This window comes from Muntiacus reevesi, chromosome 10 (assembly GCF_963930625.1).
Source record: "Muntiacus reevesi chromosome 10, mMunRee1.1, whole genome shotgun sequence".
NCBI lineage: Eukaryota > Metazoa > Chordata > Mammalia > Artiodactyla > Cervidae > Muntiacus > Muntiacus reevesi.
The window spans coordinates 33,001,885-33,012,469 of NC_089258.1; the positions used below are offsets into that span (position 1 = coordinate 33,001,885).

The following is a 10,585-nucleotide window of genomic DNA, read 5'->3' on the forward strand; positions in this document are numbered from 1 at the left end:
ACCAAATCAAAAAATGGGCCAAAGATCTCAACAGACATTTCTCCAAAGAAGACTTACAGATGGCTAACAAACACATGAAAAGATGCTCAACATCACTCATTATCAGAGAAATGCAAACCAAAACCTCAATGAGGTACCATTACACGCCAGTCAGAATGGCTGCTATCCAAAAGTCTACAAGCAATAAATGCTGGAGAGGGTGTGGAGAAAAGGGAACCCTCTTACACTGTTCATGGGAATGCAAACTAGTACAACCACTATGGAGAACAGTGTGGAGATTCCTTAAAAAACTGGAAATAGAACTGCCATATGACCCAGCAATCCCAGTCCTGGGCATACACACCAAGGAAACCAGATCCAAAAGAGACACGTGTACCCCAATGTTCATCGCAGCACTGTTTATAATAGCCAGGACGTGGAAGCAACCTAGATGCCCGTCAGCAGACAAATGGATAAGGAAGCTGTGGTACATATACACAATGCGATATTACTCAGCCATTAAAAAGAATTCATTTGAATCAGTTCTAATGAGATGGATGAAGCTGGAGCCCATTATACAGAGTGAAGTAAGCCAGAAAGATAAAGACCAATACAACATACTAATGCATATATATGGAATTTAGAAAGATGGTAATGATAACCCTATATGCAAAACAGAAAAAGAGATAAAGATGTACAGAACAGACTTTTAGACTCTGTGTCAGAAGGCGAGGGTGGGATGTTCAAAGAGAACAGCATTGAAACAAGTATACTATCAAGGGTGAAACAGATCACCAGCCCAGGTGGGATGCAAGAGATGGGTGCTCAGGGTTGGTGCACTGGGAAGACCCAGAGGGATGGGATGGAGAGGGAGGTGGGAGGGGGGGTCGGGATGGCAAACACATGTAAATCCATGGCTGATTCATGTCAATGTATGGCCAAAACCACTACAATATTGTAAAGTAATTAGCCTCCAACGAATAAAAATAAATGGAAAAAAAAGACATTTATGGAGGCTTGGGGTGGAGATTGAGTGATATGTTCAAGACAAAAAAAAAAGAAGCACTGTGTGATCATACTTATAGGAATCCGTAAATAATGTATTGCATTGCTCTGTGTGTGATTTAAAAGTTATATAAATGGTGTCATACTGCACATATCATTCAGCAACTGGCTTTTTTCACTTTACAATGTGCTTTTGAGCTCTAACAATGCTAATATAGATCTAGTACATTCCCTTTTAACATGTTGAACATTCACATTTATGTTGCTGATAACGAAATCTTTTATGAAGTTATGAAACTAATTTTAGTTTACTAACCCATACTGAAATGAAGCAGGACCCTATGGTCCTTGCCCCCCGTCCCATGCCCTCTGCCTACTTTCCATCTGTGGAAAGCTTTAGTCAAAGAATAAGTTTGATCAGAGAAATGAGAACATGCAGAAACAAAGGAGAACAGTCAAATGAGGCCAAATAATAAAAATAATGCAGTCATTAAGCATAGCAGCAGTGACCTTTAGCTCCTTCTCAAGGACTACAGATAATATTTGGAGCCATATCCTGTGAGCTGTCTTTTAGATACTAAAACCCCCACTAGGTTGGAGAAGTTAATTACATGATGACCAGACTGTAGCTGTGACATAAGCTGCAACAATTTCAAGAACTGACCTCAAATAATTAGAAACAAACCATCCTGGAACTGAAGATTAACTGTACTTAAAATAATAATCAAGATGACACTGGTCAGACCACCGATGAACAATTTGAAGATGACTGTCAGAGCTGACTGTGTTGTTTCTGCATGTAGACCTCTCCTTCAACCTAGAAAAGCTCTTTCCCCATTGGTTGTCAGTAGGGAATGGGTGGGAGAGTCAGCATTTGGACGGATGTCCACACTCACCTTATCCCACAATTGCCGGCATGTGAATAAAGCCTGTTCTGGCCTCTTTACCCACATCTTCCCCGTGATTTCTATCTTTTCATTTCTTTGGAAAAGGCCTGCTCTGTTTCTGATCCATAGACATGTTCACTCCTTGCTTTTGAGTGTCTTTAACATTTCATATCTTATTTGCATGTTATTTAGGGCTGAGGGTCAGGTTTCAGTGTGAGCTCATCTGTCATCTTGATCTGGGAACCCCTGAGAGTCAACTGTAGTTTCTGGACATGTGGCATGATACAGCCATCCCCCATCACCCACGTGGCCCTCCGGTGCATTGATTACTATGTTGTCAATGTTCTAAACATTCCCAAGGATATGCTAGGCCACACACTTCTGGGTATTAGCTGCTGTCTCTTAAAGGCCACCTTTTAAAAATGAGTGATCCCAGCATGACTGGTTGGATTTCTACATAGACTTGTCATATTTCAGCAAACCAGACTAAGCACTTAAGTGAAGACCAATAAGCCTGAACCTAACATATTCTTCTGACCTGGAGGCAGAGTAATATGGGGAGAGTCAGATATCTAGAAAGCCTTCTTTGTTCACATAAATCTTAAGTCCATAAGGGGTGAGTCATTATTTTCACAACTGCTGCCCACATCCTGCTCTGCCACAACACTCATGTGTAACTCTTCCATCGTTCTTATTATTGGCTGATGTTGCAAAGTATTACAACTGAAAGAGGATATTTAATTTCCCTTCCTCCAAAACTTGTAAGCTCCCCAAAGAAGAGACCAATAACATTTAGCCTCATTGACGCCTCCTGACAGTATAGAATGCTGAAGCTAAGTATTGATAACATTTCATGGAATCTCACTTAGCAAGTTCCCAGTAAATAAAAGCAGGGGTCGAAGGTTTTCCAAGAGTATGAAACGACACTGACCAAGAGAAAAATAAAGGCACATGATACCACTTATGTGTGTAATCTAAAATATGACACAAATGAACCTGTCTGTGAAACAGAAATGGAATCATAAACTTAGAAACTTGGCAACTGTGGTTGCCAAAGGGGATAGGTGATGGGGGAGGGATAGAATGGGAGTTTGGGATTAGCGGATGTAAGCTATTATATACAGAATGGATAAATACTATATACAGAATGGATAAATGTCTTACCTATAGCACAGGGAAGTATACTGAATATCCTGTGATAAACCATAATGGAAAAGAATACGAAAGAGAATGTGTGTATATATATATATAACTGAATCACTTTGCCGTACAGCAGAAATTAACATTGTAAATCAACTATACTTCAATAAAGTTTTTTAAAATGAATAATTTGAAATCAATAGCAATTTACAACGGTAATTTTCAAATTACATATCATAAATATGTTTCTACAAAATAAAAGCATTTGCCACACCAGAAAAAGAAAGAAAGGACACTGACCATCTCAGAGGATGGAGGAGTTAGAGAAGCTGGGGTGTAAAGGCGTCTCCTAAAACATGCTGAGCTGGTGTCAGCCCCAGTAGGAACTCTCTCTCAGTACCCCCACTGATAAAGAGAATTCTAGGATGCAGCAATTTCTAGGGCAAGTCTTACAATTTATCAGGTCACTAAGAAATGGGCAACTCAGAAGACAAGCAGCACTCTCTGGGACAGAGAATGACTGCAGACGAGGGAAGAGCCTGAAACTCAGGGAAGGTTCTGAGAGGCCAGGGGAAGAGTATGGTCACAAGGCCTCATCTTCTTCCTGCCACCCCCACGTCTCTTACTAAACGAAGAAAAACCACATGATTGATTGCAAGGCAAATTATTTATTGAACCGGTTGAGGAAGGTTTTATTCATGGCACTGTTGTCCTGAATGGGGCAAAGGGAATCGGAAATCTGGAGGAAACTGATTCTCGGTGAGCTGCTAAGTGTTCCTAGATAATTAGGGGATATCCTGAAGATGCAGAGACGGTGCCTTCACATGTGATAGTGATGGAAGTCAGGTCCCAGCACTTGTCATAAGATGGGAACCATGGAAGAGAAGATTCTGGAGCCCAAATCAGGTGGCACTAAATAAGCAAATGAGAATGAGAACACAGAAGCGTATTAGGTGCTTCTCAGATTGAATTGAGGACAAAGAGAATTTCTATTTCCAAAAATACATTGAAGAAATAGTCACCAACCTGCATTCTAACCCATGCTATTTGCCAGAATAGGGGAAGGGAGGGTGTTAGTGATTCTTTTCCTGTTTTTTTCTATTTTTGATCCCATCTTAATCTGCCCCAGAGCCTATGAAAAGAAGAGTGGGAGCAATGAAGGATGCTAGGCTTCTTTCTGCCATCCTCAGCACTGATAGTTTTAAAGTGTCTTTGACAAATTGGCAAAAGCCATAGCAATCTTTTATTAAATGCTGACTTTATGTAAGCCAGAGTTGCTAAGACTTTCACTTACATTATCTGAATGAAGCCACACAATAACTCTGAGACAGGAAACAGAGGAGGAAACTCCAGATTCTATTTTCCAGGTTGGAGGACAACTGGGAGCTCAGACAGCTCCATTTCCAGATTACAAGTTAAGGATGTGCAGAGATTGGAGGGAGAAATGTTTTCCATATATTGAAGGGTGAGATGGGCTTTCAGGATTAGAAGATGGACTACAAACACAGAATGTATTTGAATATCATACTCACTTTCTTTTCCCATTTAAAACTGTAATTCTTACTGATTTTTCCCACATTATCAATTACTGAGCCCTTTTCTGCAGCATTATATTCACACACTAATTCTATAAGGTAGACATCATTGTTCCCTTTTAACTGGTATGTGATTTGCTTTAAAAAGCTCATGGCAGGAGTAGATCCTGAACCCAGGTCCTCTAACTCCAAATTTCAAGCTCTTCCTACCAAATTATTTTTATTGTGATTTTTAAATCTTCTACTGTAAACCCCTAATGCTTCTGGAAGGTACTGAACCCTGGGCCACCCCGTCTCCAGCAGAGCTCACCAAACTGCAGCCCTAGGCCACTCCATTCCCTCGCTCCTGGAAGCAGCGATCTGTAGAGGCAGAGAAGAGCACATTCAAACTCCAACCCCAGTTTATTTCCCAGAATGAAACCAGATGGTTTTCCAGGTTAGGACAAAGGGCACTAGTGGGAGTATTAACTTCTCTTGGATTTCTCCCTTCAGTACCATTCCTACTCAGCAACATGGGACTTCAGGCAGAGAAAGCCAGAGATAGCTCAACTTACCCACTTGGGTCAGGTCAATCACGTTTTCCTTAACAACTCCATACTTCTGGCAAATTTCCACAAACTTGTTCTTGAGTTCTGGGCTCGTATCTGGTTCTCGGGCTGTAGGAAGAGTAACAGGAAGAGCTTTGTCCTGTTTCTTGGTGATTGAGGCTCACGAGAGGGGTGGGTCTCCGGCCGAGTGGGAAAGTGAATGCAACTGATTACGTGCTCAGGCACAAGTCTCAGGGATGGAAAAAAGTCTTTCTTGAATGTGACACCTTTAGGATATCTTTCTGGCACAATGAGAGAATCATCATCTTCCCATCACTGAGCCTGAGAGATTTTACCAAAGGGGAGCATCTGTCTTTAATGAGGAGAGAGGTCCCAGGGTACCATTGGGAGGTCCACTCTGTCTCCAGGCTTCCTTCCTTCCCTGGTCTCCCCACCCCAAGATGAGCGCCAGTGTGAAAATACTCTACCGTAGAGCTCTAGCAGTTTGTACGAGTCGCTGAAGTTCTCAAGATAAAACATAATATGGTGACTATAGTCCACTTCAAGTATGCGAAATATATTTTCTCCATCATCTGTGGAGAAAACAGAACACAGCTCAGAAGTTCTTCAGTCTGTGGGAAAGACGTGAAACCCTTTTACCTGTTCTCTCCCACAAAACAAATCCTGAAAGAAATAGTGATGTCTACTGCCTTCCATCTGCATCTCTCTGGGCTATGAGAGGCAATTTCTAAGCAACACCGATGAAGTGACCATTAGGGGTAGAGAAATTCAGCCACAGAAGTAACTTCCCCTCTATTATGACACCTTGGACCCACCTACCTCCCTTGGCCATCTCTGCCAAATGTCTTCTCTATAAGCCCCACTGACCTATATACCCAGTGCTATACCCTGAATGATATGCTCTGGCAATGGCTATCAGACATCATCTGAAAGTGGGCCATGGAACTACCCTGGTGGTCGAGTGGGTAAGATTCCACCCGCCATTTCAGGAGATCGGGTTCAATCCTTGGGCCCAAGAAGATCCCACATGCTTTGGGGCAACTAAGATCGTATACTCTAGAGCCCACATGCCCCAGCTGCTGAGCCCACATGATGAAATTACTGAGCCCCTGAGCCCTAGAAACCATGATCCTCAACAAGAGAGAAGGCACCACAATGAGAAGCCATGGGATTCTCCAGACAAGAATACTGGAGCGGGTTGCCATGCTCCCCTCCAGAGGATATTCCAAACCCAGAGATCAAACCTAGGTCTCCTGCATTGCAGGCGGAATCTTTGCCCAATGAGAAGCCTGCTCATCACAGTTAGAGAACAGCTCCTGATTGCTAAATCTAGGGAAAATCCAAAGGCAACAATGAAGACTCAGTGCAGCCAAAATAAATAAATAACTTTTTTTTAAACTGGGCAAGGAATGTGAAACTGTCCTGCCAATTTACTTTTTTATTTGCCAACTTCCTTTTGTTGTAGGAAATACATATGACCAAGCTTCTTTCTCTGTCTGATGGTACTGTGTGCCAGGCGCTGGCTTTGACACACACATTTCTCCCAAATTCAGGATATTGATTATTAGATGGCCACATTAGATTACCTAAACAAACACATGAGGAACTTATCAAATCCTTAAGACAATGGAGTAAATTCCTTGCAGCTGGAAGTAGAATTTAGAAAGACTTTTTTTTTTTTTTTAACATACTTACGGGTAACAGTATATACACCATCCTCTCCTGTGCTGTCACAAGTCAAAGGAAGCTCAGTACACACTCCGTTTACCCTGTAAAACAAAATGAGCTGATGTCCTTGAGATCCTGAAGGGATTGGCTCCCTCACACTCTACCTGTAACTTGAGTTGCCCATTTCACTGATTAGCTGTTGAACATTTTGGATGTAGTTTCCAAAGCGCTTTTATTTACATCATATCACTTCATTTGGTACTTTGAGAATGGGTCCAGGACTTCTATCCCTATGCCTCCATCACCTCTTCCCACTATTACTATTATGACAGCCACTTGTCTGGAGAATTAGCCGGGTTCTGACCACATGGCAGTCTCTCAGATGGTGCCTTTCAAACATCACCTTGCTTGGTCCTCACAAAAATACAGAGAGAGAATTATACCATCATCTTTTCCTCCAGAGAAGACTGAGGAAGAAAGAGATGAATTATCCTGGTGACACAAAGAGAATCAGAATTGGATTGGCTGTTGATTCTGAATCCTATGCTCTTAACCTGTGTGGTCTTTCCATACTACTAAAGATCTGATACGTCTCTACCCCTTACCTCCTCTTTTTCCACTGAAAAGTGTTCCTGTCCCAATTCTTATCTCTGAAATCTAGCAAAGTCACAGGTTCAGGTTCCTCAATCCTTGGGTCAGTGCCAAGGATTTTATCAAGGATGGGCCCTGCTTTTAGTAAAGGCTCAGAATATATACATATATGTGTGTGTGTGTAAAGGTCCAACACCATATTCAGACTTCTGTTTTTCCTTCCCCAAGCAAAAAAATACACACTTACTTTGTATGCATGTTAATAAACAAAGAAGAATTTTCCAAGAGAGTGATGTACTCCACAAAAATCCTCATGCTACCATTTTCTTCTATCTTTTCCCTTTTGTCTGAGGCCAAGAGAATGGAATACCACTCCCCTGTAATCTGCAATAAATCAATAAAATGACTGGGTGAGAAAAGAGGAAAGGAATACAACATGAACCCTTGTCTCCTTGAACCCTGACCTCTGGGCCAGGATTCTCATGATGGTGATGTGAAGATTAAATTAGACTTGGGTCGGTCGGCACTATATCTAGGACTTTTTCCACTGTTCACTGTTCCTCCAGTAAGTTGGAGGTTCCCTAAGTGTTGTTACCTTTTAACATGGCACCACTGCCCTTTCTTAGACCAAGGTCTGAAGCCTCCCATTTCCTCTGCTATGTCAAGGACCTCCTCTCCTCCCAGAGGGCCACTCTGCTTCAGAATCTTCCAAAACGCTCTCCAAAATCCAAAGTCACTACACTCCACTGCCCTTGAGTGAGTGTGGGGCTTCCCTCATAGCTCAGTTGGTGAAGAATCTGCCTGCAATTTGCTTCCCTGCCCTTACCTTTGGAATATCGAAGTTGCTTCTCACAACATCAGAGTTTCCCTCCTGGGCACAGACTAGGGTCAGCCCCAGACACAGCAGCAGCAGCAGCTTCATCTTGGCAGGAGACAGCGCTGTCTTCTCTACTGTCACTGGGAGTGAGTCTCTTCCTGATGGTGGCTTGGCTCCCCAGGGCCTCTTTTTTATATCCGCTCCAGGTCCAGTTTACTGTCCACAAGGCACCACCTCTGCTCCTCCCCCAGTGTGAAATGGGCTGTCATCCACTGGGGCAAGGCCAAGGACTGAAATTTGGCAACTTCTGAAATTTGGCAACTTCATCGCTTTTTGATCTACTTAGTGACCTTAAATTTCTCAAAACACGTACTCTAGAAAAATAGTGGAGGCTTGAAAGGGCTGCCTTGTGGATCCAGATTTAACTGTGGATCTGGCTTAGAATCCAAAATCCAGTTACATGTGGCAGAAATGGAGTCTAACCAAGGAATGGGGTGGTGGGGACTCTGTGTCTCAATGGAATTTGGTGAGTCACTTCATTCTGATAGCCTCAGAATGATGATGCTATCATCATTCTGCCAAAGATGATGGTAGCTATCACAAGGCATTAACACAGAGTTGGTTACAATGGGGTTGGATAATATATTAATAAATTCTTAAGTATGGTGTCTGGTATTCAGTACATTTAAATTCCTTTTCCTTATTCTCTGAACTCAACCCCTGTAGTCTTTCCTTTCCACACAATGACTAAGGAAGTGTGTACTCACTGTGTATACCTCACCATTCTTAGGTTCGATAAGATAAATAGAGAATTACAATTAGATGCCATCCTTCCTTTAAACAAGAGTCAATGAAGGTGGGAAATGCTTCCTGTACTCAATAAGAACTTAATCCTACAAGCATGAAAATAACTCAACTGAATGGGACCAAGTCCAGATCATTGTTGGTCAGCAAAGGGGTAATGGTAGGAGGCAGTATCATGCAGATAGTGCCTAAGGGGACTTCCCTGGTGGTCCAGTGCTTAAGAATCCACCTTCCAATGCAGGGGATGCGGTTCAATCCCTGGTGGGGAAACTAAGATCCCATATGCCACAAAGCAACTAAGCCCATGAGCGAACAACTAAGTCCATGTGCCTTAACCACAGGGCCGGTGCACGGCAACTAAAACCAGATGCAACCAAAGACAAATAAAGAAATTTTTTTTTTTTAAAGAAAGGGCCTGTTCAACTGGCAGGGCGATGCCTGCAACATCAGCTGCTGTGTGGGTCTGTGCCTGGTACCCAGCAAGTTGCAGAAGCAGCGAAGCACCATCGTCAAGAACAGCCGCCACCCGGTGATCAGCGAGGAATTCTTCGACAGCCTGGGGCCAGTCAGTGTAAGGAAGCTGGCGTTCAGGATCAAGGCGGTGAACAAGGGCAGCAGTCTCAAGTGGGACACGCTGCTGGGGAAGAAGGAGCTGCCCCTGACCTCTCCCGCTACCCTTCTTGTAGAGGTCCCGTCCCCCTCCCGGATCCTGATGCTGAGGCTCTCGTTGGGGGTGTCCTGGGTCATACTCTTCTCCAGGGGTTACTTTTAATGGAAGAGAAGAAAGGGGGCTGCTGGGGGGGAAGGAAGAGCCAGCTTGCCGGGCTGAGTCCCTCTGGACCCCAAGTTCCTTGCCCCCACCACCACTGCTCACCCCTTCTGGAGTTCTCGAACCTGGGCCAGGAGGCAGCAGAGTCCGATCACAGACCCAGAGGCTGCCTGTCCTGGGGCGCAGCCGGATCTTCTCTGCGGCACCGTGAGTATCCTCTGCCAGACGCCCCCCAGAGAGCAGTGCTAGGTCCACGTTCTGCCTGCGGGGTCCCATGGGGCTGTGGGAGGACCCCCCTCCGGGGTTCATTGGTCTTTGGGCAGCCCTCAGCCCTCCCAGGCTCCGGAGGTGAGAGCCAGTCAGAGGCAGGAGGGTGCCACGTCTGAGCTGCCTGGCAAAGACAGGCAACCGAGGAGGAAGTCCCAGAGGATGAGAACGGGGGTGGGGGGGGGGGGTGAGGGCTCTGCCCCTCGACTGAGACAGCCCTTCTGTCGGCTGTTTTCCTCCAATGCCCCCTTTTCTGGGGACCCTGCAACCCTGTGGGCACCCAGGCCCTCCTCCTCTGGAAGGCTGGCTCAGATGGTGCCCAGGGAGCGGCACTAGCTCGTGGGCCCTGCTCCTGCCTGTCCCCGCCCGCTCCTGAGCCTCCAGCAGCCCCCTTGGCAGCTGAGCCCAGGACATGCTGCTCGGGACTGGCTCCGGCTTTTACTCCACCGCGTGCATAGGTTGGGCGAGGCTGGATGGGACAAGGGGTGCTTGTCCACCTGCTTGTGGCTTTTCAGGCTGCTAAGACGGCTGCATGGGCTTAACTGTTATGTCAGTGTGTGGGTCCTCGACTGATT

The 10,585-nt window shown here is 44.7% G+C and overlaps 1 protein-coding gene across 1 annotated transcript; it reads right to left on the reverse strand.

Annotated features, from left to right (window-relative positions):
* Positions 1 to 3,671: 3,671 nt before the first annotated feature.
* On the reverse strand, positions 3,672 to 9,384 carry LOC136176541 (major allergen Equ c 1-like). The gene is made up of 7 exons (XM_065946887.1): positions 8,180 to 9,384; positions 7,601 to 7,737; positions 6,790 to 6,863; positions 5,562 to 5,666; positions 5,101 to 5,202; positions 4,857 to 4,906; positions 3,672 to 3,923 (listed from the first exon to the last, which is right to left on the reverse strand). The coding sequence occupies exons 1-6, from the start codon at positions 8,273 to 8,275 to the stop codon at positions 4,869 to 4,871; spliced, it is 552 nt and encodes a 183-aa protein (XP_065802959.1). The 5' UTR covers positions 8,276 to 9,384; the 3' UTR covers positions 3,672 to 3,923; positions 4,857 to 4,868.
* Between the last annotated feature and the right edge of the window lie 1,201 nt (positions 9,385 to 10,585).